Here is a 21,281-nt window from a genome sequence, read left to right on the forward strand (position 1 = left end):
TAACTGTTGTTTCCTTGTCGACAAACTATCCCAACCTAATCTGGACTTTATCTCGCTTATACTAACATCCATGCAACTCATCTAACCGCAATATCCTGAACCCTCTCTAGTTCCTGCATTTAAAACATTTCGGGCGGATCGCGTACTGTACTCGAGTACTATGCCCGTTTAAAATTATGGAAAACAAAGTGAAAGCATCTTTCTTGCTTATTTGCCTTTTTTCATGCCAAATCAAATCCCATTTCAAATCCGGGTTTGTCAAATCCTCTGCAGAATCCAGAAATTTGGGGAATTTGATAGAAAACATGGCCAGGTGGTCAACTTAAGAGCATCCTGCTGCTATTCACTGAACGTATATCGTGCCAGGTTAGCCTGAGAGATGAATGACAGTTAGTTAGAGATGAATAAGTTTCAAATTTACAAATGTAACCAAACTAACGCAGACACTTGGGGTAGATGGTACGGTGTAAAAACAGCACAAAGAAAGAGAGAGATACACACCACGACGCCGAACGTCTAACCGATTTAATAAAAGGAAAAATATACATATTGAAACAATTATTGTCATTATCTGATTCTTCCCGCAATTACAATTTTCTGGCATCTTCAACCAAACTGTACACTTTCCTACGCTTGGGAACCGGTCCTGCAGTAAAAATGTAAAGATATCAAGAAAATATGAGGAATATTTCAGATTTCGAAGAATACAAGTTGACACCTATGCGTGTGGAAATAGTCCGGGTGCAATATGTCACGAGGAGCTTTTACAATTTCGCTGCAATACCACACTACTATATTGAAAACAATGATCATGTATGAACAAATTAATATAGTGCAAGAGAACTGATGTACTCTATAACATTTTTTTAGTTCGTATTTGAGTCTTGTATCGTCCTCGTCGTCTTCTGGGTTCTTCAAACTCAAGGGAGGGGGGGATATGTTTATTGAGAAAAAAAAAAAGCAAGGAAAGGAATGCTACATGGGAATGTTACATCTTTCAATAGCGTTGTGTCCAGCTAGACAAAAAGTCAAAGTGCAAATTGCCGAAAATCTGCCGGAGATCGGTATTTGGTTGCACAAGTCGCTTCAACTTGGGCTGACGTCGTCATAATGTCACCTGCGAAGGCAGTTCGTAAACTGCGTTGGGCTCAAAGCAGTGGCCTAGTCCAAAAATATTTCTGGAGGAGTTCTATGGGGACTTTACATGGGTGAGGGGGATTTCATTATCATCTCTTCCAAATGCACTAACCGAACTTACAATTTGGGAAGGGGGGGGGGGGGGGTAAACCCCAAGCCCCAAACAGCAGCTGCTGCTCGAAACAACAAAGCAACGATGCTAGTCTATGTCATTCAATTCGATGTACACAAGTCCATTTCTACATTTTTTCTTCAGCTTGCAAACTTATTTTCAGACAAGGTGAAAACCAGCTTCATACATTGAGCCATAATGAGACGGAGAGCATTACTTAAACGAGTAGGAATTTCCATTTCCTACTCGTTTGTAATGTGTATAACCTTTGACAATAACAGCTATCGAGCAGGTTGGTACGTATACATATCTATTCCAATAGCGGCAAAACGATGTTAAGACAGGCCACACTCGACCAGCAGCAGCACTTTCAACCTTTGGATTTGATTTTTGCAATATACACACCTGCCAGATACAGTTGTAAGGCACACTGGTGTCATAGAATAGAACATCGCGTAGAGGGGTGCAGAAGCTGCATGGGATACCTCATAACCATGCTTGGTTGAGAATCTTATTAGATTTGGACCATACTTGGCCCATCATTGCTGGTGCCTCATGGGATGCTATCTAGCCAACTAATGCCCGACTAGAAACCAAGATTGGTTCTACAATGGCCCCAACGGCATTGCATACTGGTCCCCGTGTTTGTTAGGACGGTTTGTCACATACTGGCCCAAAGTTGGCGGTATTCAGTTGGCCCGAGTAAGGCCGATGTCAATCAAAGCTTGGCCGAACCCTCTTTTTCGCAAGCTCGGCCCAACTAGGCCGAACAACGTTTAGGTATAGGAATGTCGTTTTTCTCCATGGGAAGCACATTGTTCTGCTTACTGCTAACAGATTCGTTCATAAATTTGGTGCCCCGTGTGTTTCTTTTAAATACAGACAGGCAAGCTTTGTGCTGATGGCATGTATATAGTTTATTTATTTATTTATTTACATTTATGTGATGCATGTGGAATACAATAAAAATAATAATAATAAAAAATAATAAAAAAACACAACGAACCAAAAACACGAGCATAGATAGTATCACTGGTGGACAATCAGATTAGTATATGTAAAGCTTAAATAATCTTACGCTGCATTCAAGTGGTCGTGAAGCAGTTTTCTGAACTGTCTACCGTCAGTGATGGAGGTAAGGTGACCCGGGAGATGATTCCATTCCAGTGAGGTTTTAGGTAAAAATGAGTCAAAACACGTTTTAGTAGTGCAGGATGGGACACCAACTTTCTGGCGATGATCAAGCCTTGATGAGACGTATGATGGATGTGCAATTAAATGGAGTTTTAGCGTTTCGTTGTAGTAATATATCTTATGGAACAGACAGAGTCGAGCAAACTGGCGGCGAACAGTCAAGGAAGGTAGGTTAAAAGCTGATTTCATCGCAGTGACACTGGCTGTACGACTATAATTTCCGAGAATAAACCGTGCAGCACGGTTCTGAACCATTTCCAGTTGGTGAATGAGTGACTGTTGCCCTGGATCCCACACCGAAGCGGCATACTCTAATTTAGGAAGAATTAGCGTTCGGTAGAGTGTTAGTTTAGTTTCCCTTCAGTTGACGATTGAACCCCTGTATGCAAGAAGGGGATAAGTCGAAAAATCCCAAACCGAAAAAACTTCGAGTATTTGGTAAAGTAATTGCAGCCGGGTTACCTCGACTAATGCAATGGAAAATGTGTAACATATATGTTTGTGTTTTTTGGGTCTGTGAGTTAGCAGAAATTGTCCGTGAGCATGATACATCATTTTCCAATGTAACACCGCATGCACACAGGGTTATCGCGCAAATACAAGCAGCTTTCACAAGTCGTACTTTGATTGCTGAAGAACCAGGTAGGGTGAAGTCACCTGTGCGTTGCAGAGCAGTCTAGGTCGAGCGTATCGTGCTGCTAAACGAGCACAATCTTGAAAATATATCGTAGGTGACCAGCATAATATGACTTATTAGCTTAGTGCTCACGTTTTTTTCTTCTTATTTCTTTTCGATTACAACGCTCAGTACCACTGCCGACACAGTCGTGTTAGTTAGGAAGAACGTGTGTAGAAAAGGGGCAAGACCTGGCTGCCCATCCTATTAACACACATACATTTCTCGTTTCTTACCCTCCTGTAACAGGTCAATAAATTGCAATACGGTCCTAAATTTTCTATGGCAGGTACATGTTGGTATGTGGACGTCATTGCAGCAAAAATACACGAAAGGGGATTGCATTACATGCATGGCTTGCTTATTGCATACAGAGGTTGAATTACTTTATATATGGTTATCTCTAAATTAAAAACCCGAGACTGGGGGACAAAAAACGAAAACCTTGTCTGTGTTATGGATCTATACCACCAGCTCGCTTGCTACCTCTCTATCCTCTCGGTACTGTGTATATATTTTTGTCATTTTTTTGGAGACTGTGTTGCACGATTTACCCTAAACATACCCGATCATCGTGATCATTTTGTGACCTTAGTATCAATAAAGAAGTATCCTTGATCGAAGACAATTTGTCGCCTTCTCTTATGTTTTTGTCATTTTTATCTGCCCCTCTTCCTTTCTACTTAATCTGCATATCAATATACTTTGGTTATGGACACTTCACTTTATGTAACCAGTTGGAAGGAGAAGTGGTCACGAGATAAGGGTATTTCGAGGCTGTCGGGATCCGGGGCCCAAGACCAGTGGCAATCATATAATGCCGAAAATCATGAGACCGAACTATCAGAAAGCTGGAAAGTCGGAAGACAGAACTATCGAAAAACCGAACAAAGAGGAACCCTAAGATATGAAAAGCATTAAAAATTACAATTACTACATAAAGTGTACTTTCACCAAGTCGATGTTATATGTGAATTGCTGTAGTAAATGAATCATAAACAAAAGAAAGAAAGAAAAAAAGGACAGAAATCACGGGACCTGCGGTGTTGGATATACGTATATAAACTCAATAAACTGCAAACTAAATTTTGAACATCTGTCAAAGAAATTCTAGAAGAATCTTGGGGGCGACACGTGATTCACATTTACCACCTGCACTTGTGTTTGTTTTCCCACGGTGGTGGTTCCCCGGAAAACCCCGTTCATGTCTTTGGAAGACTTGCTTTGTGCATGAGCTATGGTGCTTTTGCGCAGATATAGGACAGCGTTATGTTTCTGATCCTTGTTGTTTAGTTTCGAAAGCGATTGCCCTATCTACAGGGATCTCAAACACGCGGCCTCTTGGCCACCAAAGAGAACGAAGCTACCCTCTCGAAATTTAAAGACGAATTAGGAGAACAGATTTTCAGGCATTGTTTTCAGCCTGGCCCCAGTACTGCTGCTGCGCTGTCCATGTTAGGTAGAATACACTGCATGCGAGCAGTTCTTGTGGCTCTCGAACCTCACAAAATTACGGACACGGCAACCCGGTATTCGCGTGCGGTATGGTACACTAGCACACCGTAGCTAATGCGAGGATTGAGTCGATCTTCTGTCCATCCTAATTCTTATACTATATCAAATAGTGACATTAAAACCCGGCTTTTGAAAGAACTCAGCCAAAAAGAAAAGCAAACTGTCAGTTCGAAAGACAGGTAGTCGAGGTGGCTGAAATAAGAAGTGGCTCTTCCAGTTGTACTACTGAAGCTTCTATTTGTCTGGTGGATAAGAAACTTGAATTTTTATTCAAATCATAGGCATTTTTTTCACTTGTGTCACCCCTTATCATTACGGTGGTTTTGTTTGCACATGCCTAAAAATGTCATTTTGAGGGTCTTGTCTGACATACTTGTACAGACTTCGACTACGGAGCTATGGCGGACAAGGACAGCAGGAAAAGATCACCACTAGGTGTAAAGTTCCTTTCTAATCAGTTCGTCTCAAAACCCCCAATCCCAACGCTCAACCTTCCTTTTCCAGAAATAAACCAGTGGATTATGGAGTGGTGTATTGTCCTTGTCTGCTGTAGCTCCATAGTCTAAGATGTCATACCAACTAGTCCACTCTACATTGTTAATCAGTTTTATACTTGTAAAGTGCTGGACAAAAGTTTATGGAACATGCTCTGGCACACTCCTCCCTCCGAGTGACAAGCTGGCAGCGAATGGTATCGTACGGACTTGCATACAGGTGACTGGGCTACCTATACGCACATGTCTAAGTCTGTACGGTCCCATTTGCTGTCACTCTGAGGAAGGAATGCGCCGGAGCGTGTTCTCTAACATTTGTCTAGCACTGTACTCGTTGTTTTGACATGGTGGGATAGCAGTGCACCTGCGCACATGACTGCGTCGGGTTTCTTATCATTATAGTTTAGTTGTAAGCAGCTCTGTCCCTCCATTGTCCCGTCTGTATACTCTCCCTTTCGCAGTTGTGTACCAACTAGCCCAAATTTCTGCACTTCTCATTAAACACAACATAGCAAACCCGCAGCCATAACCCACTGTGAATATGCCAGCTAGCTCTTTCTCTTTGATTTTCTATACTTATTTTTCCAACTGTGAGCTAAGGCAGCAATACAGTAAGTAAATGGATAATTTGGAGTGCTACTGAACATTCTCCTAAGCCTTTGTGAAGGTCGAATAGTTTTTCATACCTTCAGCACTCTATTTGGAAGGCCGCCCATTTATTGGCGTTAGCCTAGTAAGCCCATTAATTTTTGGTGTTATCCACTATCCGGCTCCACAATAACTATGTCGGTCCTGTTTTTGTGTACAATGTTATGTATGATATACCAAAGTTTTATGGTAACTACAATCGTTTCTTTTCCTTGTGGCCCTGCATGATGTGGTGTAAAGTCAATATGCCCTGTGGCTCCAATGGCGTTCTTAGGACCCAAATATACTGTCTAGGTAAAGTTTTGTCCTCAGTGCCACGGGGGTTCAATGATATAGACTGGCACACAATTATGTCAAGTACACCCAAAGACCTTTTTTCAAATTCTCGTATTATTGGACTACACAAAAAGAACTACCTTTACAGTACGGAGAGAAAGGGGAAAAATGGAGGCGTCCAGTACATTCTCCACCTCACTTTTGTTGAGAAACGGTGATAGCTTTTGCAAAAGACATAGAACAGACATAGTACAGGTCTCTCACAACAACCTCGACATTTTCTGCTTCATATTTTCTGTGCGAATGAATAACAGGAGTTATAGTCGGTTCCACATACTGTTCACTTTAGCAATATGTTCTGTGATGCATACTTTGACCATCCAAAAACTGGCAGAACATGACTCCTTCAACTCTAAATATTACTGTCATCAAAAATACAGTGCTTAGTGAAATGTATGGCATTTGCAACTGCAATGATTGTTTTCTATCAGCACTGTTGTAGCCATCATGCTTGAATTATGGTTAGTTCAGTGATCTTCTATCACCGTCAGGGTTTCTTCTACCAGCAGAACGCTAGCCATTGTGGCAGACATATGGTGGCCCTGATAAGGGCCGTTTGTTTACTTCGTCCAGTGCACCATGAAGCTACTGAAGAATTCCTTAGCATGTCCACAGTCCATCTTCTAGTGTCTATAGTTCCCTACGGGAGCACGCTGTTGGCATAAGACAATCTGTGGGGTGGGGCATCGTCACGCAGCTGGTGCCTGTGGGATGCCCTGGACAGCATTCAGGCATGAATGCAAAAGGCCAATGCAATAATCCTGTGGGAGTGGCGCACTTGATTACAGTGTGCCACCAGAGGCCTTCTGTTGGGTCAGCTCTGTTTGAAGAACTTGAACTGAAAGTAAAACATAATTGTGAGTAGTGTGCAATTACTGAGAATTATAAGTAAAGAATGACGGTTACGAATCCGTCAGCTCAGCACGAGAACAATTGGGTGCCTGCTTTGGTTGGCCTAGTGAGGAGTAGCATAAGCAGGGGTATGCAAATTCTCCAATAGAATCTCAATATTTCTCTCTATCCCATACCCAATTCATATATGGCATCTGACAGTCCTGGCCTTTTTGGTCAGCTACAGGGGTTCCACCTGGAAACAACAGAAAGAAATGCATTTAGGCAACAAAAAGCTTCAAGATTGCAGCTTTTAACATGCTGGATAGCATTTCACTCTCCGTAATTATCATTTGCAAGCCTTAGGTTTTGGCAATGTCATTTATAAAATCCTCTATAATTTTTGAAAATTAAACCATCTGATCACTCACTGTGGCATTTGTAAGCTATCAAAGGCCATATGAGAAAAGAAGAATATTGTTTGATTGTTCAAATCGGATCGGGGCTTAAAACCTGAGGGGTATCATTCGTAACTGCTGCTTGACCGCAGGGTTTTGAGCCCTAAATTCTAACTGTATCACACGTTAAATCACTCATTGAGGCTTGTATAAGCTATCGAAGCTGCACGAGAACAGGAAAACGTCGTTCGGTTGCTGTAATTTGGTCGAAGCTTAAAACCTGAGGGGTATCATTCGTAACTGCTGCTTGACTGCAGGGTTTTGAGCCCTAAATTCTAACTGTATCACACGTTAAGTCACTTACTGAGGCTTGTATAAGCTATCGAAAGCTGCACAAGAACAGGAAAACGTCGTTCTGTTGTTGTAACTTGATCGGAGCTTAAAACCTGAGGGGTATCATTTGTAACTGCTGCTTGACCGCAGGGTTTTGAGCCCTAAATTCTAACTGTATCACACATTAAATCACTTACTGATGCTTCTATAAGCTATCGAAAGCTGCACGAGAACAGGAAAACGACGTTCGGTTGTTGTAACTTGATCGGAGCTTAAAACCTGAGGGGTATCATTCGTAACTGCTGCTTGACCGCAGGGTTTTGAGCCCTAAATTCTAACTGTATCACACGTTAAATCACTCATTGAGGCTTGTATAAGCTATCGAAGCTGCACGAGAACAGGAAAACGTCGTTCGGTTGCTGTAATTTGGCCGAAGCTTAAAACCTGAGGGGTATCATTCGTAACTGCTGCTTGACCGCAGAGTTTTGAGCCCTAAATTCCAACTGTATCACACATTAAATCACTTACTGATGCTTCTATAAGCTATCGAAAGCTGCACGAGAACAGGAAAACGTCGTTCTGTTGTTGTAACTTGATCGGAGCTTAAAACCTGAGGGGTATCATTCGTAACTGCTGCTTGACCGCAGGGTTTTGAGCCCTAAATTCTAACTGTATCACACGTTAAATCACTCATTGAGGCTTGTATAAGCTATCGAAGCTGCACGAGAACAGGAAAACGTCGTTCGGTTGCTGTAATTTGGTCGAAGCTTAAAACCTGAGGGGTATCATTCGTAACTGCTGCTTGACTGCAGGGTTTTGAGCCCTAAATTCTAACTGTATCACACGTTAAATCACTCATTGAGGCTTGTATAAGCTATCGAAGCTGCACGAGAACAGGAAAACGTCGTTCGGTTGCTGTAATTTGGTCGAAGCTTAAAACCTGAGGGGTATCATTCGTAACTGCTGCTTGACTGCAGGGTTTTGAGCCCTAAATTCTAACTGTATCACACGTTAAATCACTCATTGAGGCTTGTATAAGCTATCGAAGCTGCACGAGAACAGGAAAACGTCGTTCGGTTGCTGTAATTTGGTCGAAGCTTAAAACCTGAGGGGTATCATTCGTAACTGCTGCTTGACTGCAGGGTTTTGAGCCCTAAATTCTAACTGTATCACACGTTAAGTCACTTACTGAGGCTTGTATAAGCTATCGAAAGCTGCACAAGAACAGGAAAACGTCGTTCTGTTGTTGTAACTTGATCGGAGCTTAAAACCTGAGGGGTATCATTCGTAACTGCTGCTTGACCGCAGGGTTTTGAGCCCTAAATTCTAACTGTATCACACGTTAAATCACTCATTGAGGCTTGTATAAGCTATCGAAGCTGCACGAGAACAGGAAAACGTCGTTCGGTTGCTGTAATTTGGTCGAAGCTTAAAACCTGAGGGGTATCATTCGTAACTGCTGCTTGGCTGCAGGGTTTTGAGCCCTAAATTCTAACTGTATCACACGTTAAGTCACTTACTGAGGCTTGTATAAGCTATCGAAAGCTGCACAAGAACAGGAAAACGTCGTTCTGTTGTTGTAACTTGATCGGAGCTTAAAACCTGAGGGGTATCATTCGTAACTGCTGCTTGACCGCAGGGTTTTGAGCCCTAAATTCTAACTGTATCACACATTAAATCACTTACTGATGCTTCTATAAGCTATCGAAAGCTGCACGAGAACAGGAAAACGACGTTCGGTTGTTGTAACTTGATCGGAGCTTAAAACCTGAGGGGTATCATTCGTAACTGCTGCTTGACCGCAGGGTTTTGAGCCCTAAATTCTAACTGTATCACACGTTAAATCACTCATTGAGGCTTGTATAAGCTATCGAAGCTGCACGAGAACAGGAAAACGTCGTTCGGTTGCTGTAATTTGGCCGAAGCTTAAAACCTGAGGGGTATCATTCGTAACTGCTGCTTGACCGCAGAGTTTTGAGCCCTAAATTCCAACTGTATCACACATTAAATCACTTACTGATGCTTCTATAAGCTATCGAAAGCTGCACGAGAACAGGAAAACGTCGTTCGGTTGTTGTAACTTGATCGGAGCTTAAAACCTGAGGGGTATCATTCGTAACTGCTGCTTGACCGCAGGGTTTTGAGCCCTAAATTCTAACTGTATCACACGTTAAATCACTCATTGAGGCTTGTATAAGCTATCGAAGCTGCACGAGAACAGGAAAACGTCGTTCGGTTGCTGTAATTTGGTCGAAGCTTAAAACCTGAGGGGTATCATTCGTAACTGCTGCTTGACTGCAGGGTTTTGAGCCCTAAATTCTAACTGTATCACACGTTAAGTCACTTACTGAGGCTTGTATAAGCTATCGAAAGCTGCACAAGAACAGGAAAACGTCGTTCTGTTGTTGTAACTTGATCGGAGCTTAAAACCTGAGGGGTATCATTCGTAACTGCTGCTTGACCGCAGGGTTTTGAGCCCTAAATTCTAACTGTATCACACATTAAATCACTTACTGATGCTTCTATAAGCTATCGAAAGCTGCACGAGAACAGGAAAACGACGTTCGGTTGTTGTAACTTGATCGGAGCTTAAAACCTGAGGGGTATCATTCGTAACTGCTGCTTGACCGCAGGGTTTTGAGCCCTAAATTCTAACTGTATCACACGTTAAATCACTCATTGAGGCTTGTATAAGCTATCGAAGCTGCACGAGAACAGGAAAACGTCGTTCGGTTGCTGTAATTTGGCCGAAGCTTAAAACCTGAGGGGTATCATTCGTAACTGCTGCTTGACAGCAGAGTTTTGAGCCCTAAATTCCAACTGTATCACACATTAAATCACTTACTGATGCTTCTATAAGCTATCGAAAGCTGCACGAGAACAGGAAAACGTCGTTCGGTTGTTGTAACTTGATCGGAGCTTAAAACCTGAGGGGTATCATTCGTAACTGCTGCTTGACCGCAGGGTTTTGAGCCCTAAATTCTAACTGTATCACACGTTAAATCACTCATTGAGGCTTGTATAAGCTATCGAAGCTGCACGAGAACAGGAAAACGTCGTTCGGTTGCTGTAATTTGGTCGAAGCTTAAAACCTGAGGGGTATCATTCGTAACTGCTGCTTGACTGCAGGGTTTTGAGCCCTAAATTCTAACTGTATCACACGTTAAGTCACTTACTGAGGCTTGTATAAGCTATCGAAAGCTGCACAAGAACAGGAAAACGTCGTTCTGTTGTTGTAACTTGATCGGAGCTTAAAACCTGAGGGGTATCATTCGTAACTGCTGCTTGACCGCAGGGTTTTGAGCCCTAAATTCTAACTGTATCACACGTTAAATCACTCATTGAGGCTTGTATAAGCTATCGAAGCTGCACGAGAACAGGAAAACGTCGTTCGGTTGCTGTAATTTGGTCGAAGCTTAAAACCTGAGGGGTATCATTCGTAACTGCTGCTTGACTGCAGGGTTTTGAGCCCTAAATTCTAACTGTATCACACGTTAAGTCACTTACTGAGGCTTGTATAAGCTATCGAAAGCTGCACAAGAACAGGAAAACGTCGTTCTGTTGTTGTAACTTGATCGGAGCTTAAAACCTGAGGGGTATCATTCGTAACTGCTGCTTGACCGCGGAGTTTTGAGCCCTAAATTCTAACTGTATCACACGTTAAATCATCAATGAGGCTATTTATAAGCTATCGAAGACTATATGAGAACAGATAAACTTTTTTGGTTGTCCAAATTTGATCGTCGCATCATTCAGCACTGTTGCCTGCAAATCTACCGAAATTGAACTTATTTAACTGATTTCACCACAGCTGAAACAGGTCGCGAATGTTTCACTAAAAATTCGGGAGTACAAACACCAAGGAACTAAAATTACTTACCTCCATGTGGTAATTAGCATGAAACAAGAAGCACAACACACACACACGTCAACCCACGACAGCGCGAAACCGACGACTGAGAACAATCGATGTCTTCATGCGCTGACCAGGGCACTACATTCATAGCCACCGCCGCCGAGGCGTACGAACACAACGAATGATACCCCTCAGGATCTAGCGCCTCCCCTCTTCACGGGGGCAACCAAGGAAAACAATAGCAAGGTTGTATGGGAATGTGAGATTTTGTTTTGCTGCCACTGTCCAATGCCATGATTTTGTTGTATGCAGGAATTCTATAATTTTGTCAATGCAACTGGTGAAACCAACTGAGCTATAACGCCATTCGATGAGCCAAAAATGGTAAGGAACTAAAATAATACATCTGCACCGCAACCTTGGCAAGAACCGAGCGCTGACGCAGCGCACTGCTGCGCGAATTGACTGAGTATCGTTTATATTTAATATATTACGTGTTCTAGTTCCGGCATCAATGACTTGCTTCGCCCCAAGTAGCCACAGCGTCATGAAAGGTTTACATCAAATTCTCGTGGAAGTGAAACCCGAACTCAGACCTCTGCCTGGCGTAGCTCTGCTGTCAAATGTGTACGGCAGGAAAACGCCTCCTGCAGATCGGTATTCGTATGGAATAGACTGTGATGAAGTTTTTCCAGGGATATTTGTCGGAGACGAGTAAGTATAACCACGAATCGCTTAAGTCATCTGAGTGTGATGCCATCCGTGATTGTGTTATCCGTGTTTGATCAAAACCTCAGATCGATAACGGCAGGAGGTTTGTGTATTATATTATCTCTGTTGTCGCATAATCAGTGAACGCTCTACCTTTTGTAGAACATGTACATGTTTTATTTACTCTTATGTCAACTGTGATTTCACTGTGACTAACTTTCGCTTTCACTTTCATCAACAGTGATGTCGTCCGAACGTCATCGCATGAAAAAAATTGGGCTATAAGCCAGGGCTGCGGTTACCATTTTGGTTTGGGGCTTTCTATGCGGCCAAGTATTTTACTTTGTCTGCATCAGGCAACTGAGGGTCATGTGGCAGCCGATTATTTGCCTCAGTTGCAAACAAAACTTGGAAGTATTTACAAGCAACAGCCTCGCCAGTAGCCGGGGCAGGGGCATGTGAACTATACAAAGCCAATGAGAAACAAATAGCACAGCATCCTTTCCCTTGCACTTTCTGTCAATGCATAGCAATGGCACTGTTCGGAAATTTTGTTTCCATTACAAACTATATAGATGTCCAGTGTACATATCAGTGAAAATCTTTTACTTTGAGGCTGCATTCCTTTTCTTTCCCTCCCTCTCTTTTGCAGGAATGTATTATTTGTAGGGCTGAGAAAATATTCGACATTTCGAATACGAATCGGGTATTTTCAGTATTTGATTCAATGTTTCTATATTCGTGACTTTCGAATAGATTTAATATCTTTGAATATTCGAGATTTCCCGAATGAACGAGCCTTACACAATTAACCCATGCAGTGTTTTCCCGACAGGAATGCACTGTAGCGGTGCGTTCCGTGCTCGTGCACGCCAAATCGTGCTCGACGGCTTCTCCCCAGTCCAGCAGGATGCGCATTGTCCGGATCTGCTCTTGGTAACGAGTAGGGCCCGGAAATTTAGACACTAAAAATGATGGAAATAGGCCGCCATTTAGGCCCTCAAAAACACAAAAATATGCAATGAAATGTAAAAAATAGGCACGTTAATCTGGCACGCTCTTTGGCTTTGATAGTGTTTCAGAATGCTCCACGCAGGAAAACGTGCTCATTTAGAGGCTACGGTACAGCTTGAGTGCTGAGGCGGCCTAGAAGCAAGCTATATTGAATAATATCTTTAGTTTTCCGCCCTCAATGATCTTGAAAGGCCAAGAAAGGGCAAACCTTTGGTCAAATATATATGAACCCCTTCTAGCAAACCAAGGTACTGAAGGAAACCAAACGCAAAAAAGAGAACAAAAGGGGCAAACACGCAGAAACAAAAAGCAAAATGCAGAACTCAGCACGAGCCTGAAAGGTGCAGTCGCACTTGCACCTCTAAAAAGAGGCTGTTATGGCAACTAAAGATGTTCAAAAAGGCTACAATTCAATATAGTCGATAAAAGGGTAGGCATCCCCGAAAATGTCGCATTTAGGTGTTTATACACGTTTATGGGCAAATGCCTAAAATTCTGGGCCCTAGTAACGAGACTCCACTAGCAAAACTCACACAACGGATGGCTGAAATTTTACGTCAGAAATCCATACGGAACGGAGCACTTAACGCACAGATCGCCGGTGACGGCAGAGTGTAATGCTTGCCATCAAACTCTCCAAACACCAGCAGAGTACCACATCTGCGCTGTACAATCCTATTGAACTACACCCCAGTATCTCGAGTGAGTTTCTTAAAAGAGGTAGTTGTGAACACAACGGGAGATGCCCCAGTCATCACATTTGTCGTAAAGCAAAAGCAACCGCTGTCACGAGAGAGAGGCAGCTTTTTTGACATGAAAAATAGCTGCAATAGCACTCAATGTGCGTCCTTTTAGCATCGTGGAAAGTGGAGATTCAAGGCTCTAATGAAAGCAGCGGGCCTGGTTACAATTAGCCATCAAGGACACGATTTTCGAGAGTGCTGTGCAACATCTCTACAACCTGCCACAACATAAGAGGGCAGGTTAAGCTAACAGGACCAGCGCGATAGCATCACAGGTGATATGCGAACGTCATGAGCAAACCATAGCTTTTTGAGTGTGACCTACTCACTAACCATGGTATGTGATAGCTGCATCTGTACTTTAAAAAAATCTCATGCTAGTAAAAAGGTAGAAGAAGAAAACGAAAATATTGGAACTGCCAACTATACACACCCAGTTGCAAATTTCCTAATGAAACGAGATAAAAAAAAAGGGTGGAGTAAATGTCAGGTTTCAAAAAATGTGCACCCTTTCCTTGCTATTTAAGCTTTAGACACATGTCAGTGATGATATGCCGAGCTGTAATGGGGTTACTATAATGCCCCCCCCCCCCCCCCCCCCCCCCCCGATTTTTGCAGCCCCCTTGCTTGCGATTCTGGATAAACCACTGCCTGCGAGTATGTGCCCTGTATCCGGTACGCAAAAACTGTGGTAGCCAAATTAAAGGGTTCTACAGGCATGGACACAACTACGTGCACAGGCTCAATAGGGCTTCTTCTATTCCTCTGCAGAATATTCTGCCCATTGTCTTGAAGAAATGGCGAGACGTTACAACAACTTGGGTGCCACCCGAAAAACATCTCAAATGTTCTCTTCTTCTTCGTACAGAGGTGCAGCAAGAAACAAGGATTACCTTCGAGGCCTCGGCGTTACCCACGTGTTAAATACGGCAGAGGGTTACCAGTTCGGCCAAGTGGATACCACCAAAGAGTTCTATGCTAGTCATCACATCGAGTACCTTGGGTTACGTCTCATTGATATGCCCCAAGAAGACATATCAGCTCATTTTGACAAGTCTGCAGAATTCATAGAGTCCTGCTTAGAAAGAAAGGGTAATGCACAGGACTTAGTTACCTAGGAATCAAGTTATAGATAGAGCAGTACATTTTTTTAAAATGCAGTTAAGTTTTTCTCTCAAGTACTGAGGGAACAAGTGTTCCAGCCATTGTCACACAAGGTCCACCAAATAAAAAAATGCCTTCTTGACGGTACTTCATTGTTACGTTCCACAGTAACTTTGCCAGTTTTTCACATACAACTACACCTGTACAAGGTACCACTTGGCAGTTGAGGTGTGACCAAACGTTTTGATCGTTCAACATTCCTTGGCTATTAAACAGAGAGCGATAATGCGCATACCATACAATAGTTGTAAGGAACAAAGAGTTGCCACGCGCGTCAGCACTAAGTAGCGAGGCAACTGAGCATGGTACGCTGGTCAGCTGACCGACGTATCATTTGAAAGGGCTGCTCAGCTAACATAAAATGCCACCGGGTTAATTGTGCAGTGTTAAGGTTGTGTAACACCGTGTGGAAGTATTTTCTTCAGGTCACAATTTAAATAATATCGAGTTATGTCCTTGAAAATGCGTCAGAACTATGAATAGGACTGCCATGACCATTGCTGAGCGCATCACATAGTTAAGGGATGATAGAAATTTGCATGAGAGCACACAAATACAGCATCGGCCGATTCTGCCAGCGCATCTGTGGCTGACATATCTTCGTGAGAATTGATGGACTAACTATCAGAGCCAGTTCCAAACATTTCGGGCGCCACCAGTGGTACGGATGTCCATACAACACTGCGAGCGAACCCGCAACCAAACAACTTGAGTTCACGCCATTCATCACCCATCCTTGACATCCAAAGTTGGCGGCAATCATGACCAGTATTTTCATTGTTAGACACAGCCCATAAGCAGCGATGGGAAAAGTACATAAAGTAATTTGTACTTGAAGTACAGTGCAATGTACTATACAGCGAGCATACCTCAGGGACAGTGCAAAGCACTAGACAAAATACACTGAAGTACTCAAGTACATTCTGAATTTAGTATGTCAGAGCCATAAGAAGAAATGGGTGCAGATTCTGTCATGTCATTCATATTCCCTGTCTCTCGGTCTTTTTTCCTTTAATGCTTGACCACTCTTGGGAAAAAAACATGCAAACAAACACTACACATTTCCGAGTCATCACGACCATCTTCAGACATACCAAGTGCTTTTCAACAGAGAAGTTGAATAGAAATTGCAGTGCAGAACTTCCTTTCTTCTGTGGCATTACTATGTGAAGCTAAACTACTGTAAAAGTATACATTTTTGCGAAGACTTAATTTTCGCGAATTTCGCGATCAAACTTTTTTCGCGAAATTAAGGTTCCTGCGAAACATAGGTAGCCGGGACGAAAAAGTATGGGCGCTGGAATTCGCGATGATATAAGTTCCGCAAAGACAAATCGACTAGCTTGGCAGCCTTTATTCTCACAGATTTGTTGTTGTCAAACATTTCTATATTGAAACGCCACTTCAACGTCAGTAGTTTATTCACATACTGTATCACTTGGCATTGCAGATACCTGCTTTCAAAGCCAGCACGTATGTCATTGTCGTGGGATTGGAGTTCACAGTGAGCCTCTATAAGCCAGCCGGCATGTAGAGGCTAGCTAATTCTTGTTGTTTACTGCAGGCAGTGTCGCAAACCCCCGAACTCCCCGATCCTGCGATTTCAGATTCCGTACGATTCCACACAAATTCGCGAATTATTAAGACTGTGAAATTAACCACTTTTACAATATCTCATTCTCTCTCTGTCCCTGTATGTGTGCATGTGTGCACACGTGTATTTTCATGTTCCCTAATTTTGACCTCTGCACAACAGAATAGCTTTAATTAATGGTTTTCATTTAAAACTACCAGCTCTTATGGCTCACTGACATTTTGACCATGTATACCAGGACCAGGACAGGAAACTGTGTGACAAAAGCACTTAAGTAGTACTTGAGTACCTGGTTCTTCCTTCCCATCACTGCAAGTGAGCCAGGCCACCTGTCTTTTAATGCTAAATAATAAAATAAAGGCTGATGAACACACCAAGTCCATGTTAAGGAGCACAGAAAGTCATCTCAAAGATTTTCTGTTTCTGATGCATTATGAAAGGATGTGACTTGATTTCATGACTAATACAAAAAAAGAAAGAAAATGTCTGTATGCAATATTTTTTGCATAAAAAATGCACCCAAATATCAACGTGCGTGCCCACTCAGCTCACTCTGCAGGGAAAAAATGAGGAGGAGGAGGACGACGTAAACATCACCGGTGATGTCATTACGGTTCCCAGGTCGACCGCACCCCAATCGGGGTCGGCATTTCCTGCCTTTTTCTTTTTGTTTATCTCCAATTTCTCTCTGTGCAGCAGACAACGTTTCTCCAAACCAGTTAGCGGCCGTACCGTAGCGACAGCAAAGCGACACGGGCGGTTGGTTGCGGGCATTGCCGCCGTTCAGTTTTTCAGTCGAAAAACTCTGAAAAAGAACATTCCAAAGTGCAAGTTTAGCCACATATAGAGGCAGTGGAGGATGCTAAGCACTGCTTATTCAGCAGAGCCTCTTGGTACCTTGTGTTAATATAAAATGTAGAAGCAGTCCTTCTATTTTCTACCAAATATTGCCAAATTTTTCCTTCTTTACAGCTCTTGATCTAAAGCCAGATTTCTTCCCCCCCCCCCCATTTTAAAAAAACATAAAACTGAGAGCACAAAGGTCTAAACATACAACACTGTAAAACATCAATACATAACAATAGCCCAATTACATAGCCCAATCTGCTTAATGTTAGAAACATAAACGAGAATTGGCCGATGCAGACCACAGTTTAACCTCTGTATGCAATAAGGGGATAAGTCGACTTATCCCCTTTTTACTATTTTTGCTGCAATGACATCTACATACCAGTATGTATCTGGCAAAGAAAAGTTAGGACCGTATTGCAATTTATTGGCCCGCTACAGGAGGGTAAGAAATGGGAAATGCATGTGTGGCAATGGGACGGACAATCAGATCAGGTCCCTTTTCTCGGTTTGGGATTGTTTGACTTATCCCCTTATTGCATACAGAGGTTCAATTAGGGGCAACATAAACATAGTTAGCTACATAGTTTAACTTCCCTTCTACTTCTACGTACAAACGTGTTACGCTATGAGCTTAAACATCATCGCAGTTACCGCCACACATTGCCTTGTTCCTCTCAGTACTTAGAGAAAAGGTTCTGGGTTTCTTATGAATGCTTACCGTTGCCTGCTTTCTTGGAGAATAATGCCAGTGCACAGAAACGAGTCACAATAGCTTCTGTCTTTGCAGGTAAAGTGTTGGTCCACTGCCGTATGGGCATGTCTCGATCTGCAACCATCACCATTGCTTACCTCATGATCAAGAAGGGCATGACAGTGGACGATGCCTTACGCACACTTCGTATGCACCGCGCCGTACGGCCCAATAATGGCTTTCTCCTCCAGCTCATCCAACTGGACACAAAACTAAGGCACTTTGATGTTTAGAAGCGCATTTGGCAGACCATGTGCTTTTTGGACCGTGTCTTGGACACTCCGTGTGCCTCCACATCAGCCCTTTCTCCTGCCTGCAAAAGCTGCACTCCCAATAGTTTGTTGTACTGAATGTTCATTGCTATATATATGCACAGTTTATTCAGAATGTCCCAGGACTAATATGCAGCTAAAAATCGAATTTTACATGTAGTCAAAATTTGATCTTTTAGTCTGAGACATATTCCTCTCTAGACACGTCTGGCACTGCTGCTGGAAAGCTCTGGAAGGGCCCTCTTTTGGAATTCTGTGTAGGGCCATCACTGCTGCATTCTGAATAGACTCCACACTCTCAAAACAAATTCCCTTGAGTGCCCTTCCTTTGTAGCCTGAGAAGTAGCAAAACGCTAAGCAGGAACAGATCAGGCGAGTATGTCTGTGTGTGTGCAAAAACCACTCTTCTGACCAGTACAAATTAGGTCTGACTCTGCAGATTCACTGCAAAAGGCAGTCCATTAAGTTGCAGTAGATTGATAGTAAGTAAATTAAATGTCGAAGATCGGAAAGTCACAAGCTACACATTCCTTGCTGATGCAAGAAATATGGCGGGCACAAGAGGTGGTGTGTGTATGCGGTGACATGATGCCAGTAGTTCATGAGGCCCAATATTTACCCCAGATTCAAATCAGCAAAAACAGGGTTTAACCTGATATTTCCCATAAAACTGCTGGACCAGGGTGATCCGAAGTCATCATAACTAACACAGAACTTTGGAAACTGTGTTGTAAATGCATAAATATATGTATTTGAAATACAAGTTAATGTCTATCCAGAAATATCGTCCAGTGCTGTGTCTCACTTCTTCTGGGTATCTCAAGATCTTGAAGCTTTTTCGGTTACATCTCAAGGTACTCTTTCGCAATGTCATGAAACATCGTCCAATGACCACCCAAAGCTACAGAGGCTATGCAAAGGCGCCAAATAAGTCTGAAAACCAAACGTTTTGGTGTTATTGTTTAATTAATTAATTATGCGTTAATTAATTAATGTAATGGTAATTATTAGTCAATTGCTTTGTTTAATTAAATTAAACTAAAGTAAGAGTCACCAAAGTAAATTCTAGGCCCAAAATCTCGCAAACCTCTCCAACGGAAAGAGCCCCCTAATTTTTCTTTTTTAAACGCAGCAGACAGCTTGGCACCAAATGGCGTCTCAAGAGCGTGCCTTGATAATTAATGAAATCAAACGAATTAACGAAATTCTTGGGCGTTTGGAGGCTTACGTGTTGTGTTTGTCTTTAAATGTAGCCTGCCTCAGCTAGTTCCCATTTTACGTTGATAATTAAACTGCATAGTAGAGCTCACTTGTCTTAGCCACTTCACAGATTGGTGACCTGAATGTTCTGGAACGCAAAGCCTTCTTTACGAAATCCTAAGTCAACTGCGAAAAAGCAATTGTGCCATGGCAGTTCCTAACACTGAATCCATGAGAGAACTGATGTTCTGAGGCTGGAACAACATAGAAAGGACAAATACATACAAAGCCTCAATTTGCTTAAGAAATTAACGATGAAAGATGGAAGTCACTGAAAAGGTTAGCCAGCTGTAGGACTCGAGCCCTGGACCGGTAATCCAGAAGATGTGGGATCGAGTCCTACAGCTGGCTAACCTTTTCAGTGACTTCCATCTTTCATCGTTAATTGAATCCATCGTCCTGGCACTATATCAACACTGAACCAGTAACAAGCTGCTCAGGCTTTGCCGTCTGGGTAAGGTTGAACCATTTGTGGTTCAATGCATGGTGGAGAGCTTTGCTGAAACCAAAGTATGGCCATATCAGCAGTCGCCTGCCATGTAAAGCCATTGTTGTGCGTGCTGTACCATTCTTTGGTGCAGCTCTTCACTGCTTCCCAATCAGTGTCTGCTGTAGTTAGTCACTGAAGCGTCAAACAGTAGTTGCTTTAACTGCTTAGAATGTGCGTTCCCAGTACCTTACATTTCAAGTGCAAAACCGAATTGTTTGTACTACCGTACTTCTACTACCGTAATTGTTTCTATATAACACACACCCGTTGATTTTCGCCCTAGAGGAAAATGTTTTGGTGTATTTTCAACTTTTTGTGTGTAGAACACACGTGTTATACACTGAAAAGTATGGTATGCCCTTCCTTAGAACACTTGTCTTGTTAGTACATTCAACACAGAGGTTGAAAGGTGTACGTCATAATAAATGCAGACTGCAACTGTTTTAATTTCACACTTCACTTGCAAACCAAGACAAAAGGAACTATCGTGCATCCTTGAAATGAATTCACTCCTTTGGTTATTCATGTCTATGTTTTGTTTATGAGGTATGGATGCTAGTGCCACATGCTACAGAAAAAAAAATCACAACCCTGCATCACAAATATTTTCTCCTGGCTGTTCCAGTTTGTCGCCTTGTCCACCTGGGGTATGTAGTCACCAAGAGACCATGCTCACTCAGCTGATACGAGTTGTACCCTTTCTCAGTGTATGTATCAGGTTTTCACTGGGTCTGTAGACACCAGCAATCTTGGCGCACGCCAAAACAGGCTGTCAGTCTTCTGAGCTTCCAAGATATCCCCTGGGTCATAATGTGTCCCCACTAGAGCTCTCCTCCTGGTCCTTACTATTAATCTGTGGCCACGACCTGCTGCGTGGTAACAACATTGTCAATGGGCAGA

General features: G+C 42.6%; 1 protein-coding gene and 1 long non-coding RNA gene across 2 annotated transcripts; one reads left to right on the forward strand and one right to left on the reverse strand.

Annotated features, from left to right (window-relative positions):
- Positions 1 to 4,851: 4,851 nt before the first annotated feature.
- Positions 4,852 to 11,675, reverse strand: LOC135377763 (uncharacterized). Its single transcript, XR_010418187.1, has 2 exons — positions 11,555 to 11,675; positions 4,852 to 7,199 (listed from the first exon to the last, which is right to left on the reverse strand). It is a non-coding gene; the product is annotated as an uncharacterized LOC135377763 (long non-coding RNA).
- LOC135377762 (dual specificity protein phosphatase 3-like) lies at positions 11,676 to 19,413 on the forward strand. Its single transcript, XM_064610419.1, has 5 exons — positions 11,676 to 11,776; positions 11,843 to 11,914; positions 12,034 to 12,244; positions 14,867 to 15,090; positions 18,396 to 19,413. Exons 3-5 carry the CDS (start codon positions 12,045 to 12,047, stop codon positions 18,590 to 18,592), a joined length of 621 nt encoding a protein of 206 aa, XP_064466489.1. The 5' UTR covers positions 11,676 to 11,776; positions 11,843 to 11,914; positions 12,034 to 12,044; the 3' UTR covers positions 18,593 to 19,413.
- Positions 19,414 to 21,281: the final 1,868 nt, after the last annotated feature.

Source organism: Ornithodoros turicata, chromosome 1 (assembly GCF_037126465.1).
Source record: "Ornithodoros turicata isolate Travis chromosome 1, ASM3712646v1, whole genome shotgun sequence".
NCBI lineage: Eukaryota > Metazoa > Arthropoda > Arachnida > Ixodida > Argasidae > Ornithodoros > Ornithodoros turicata.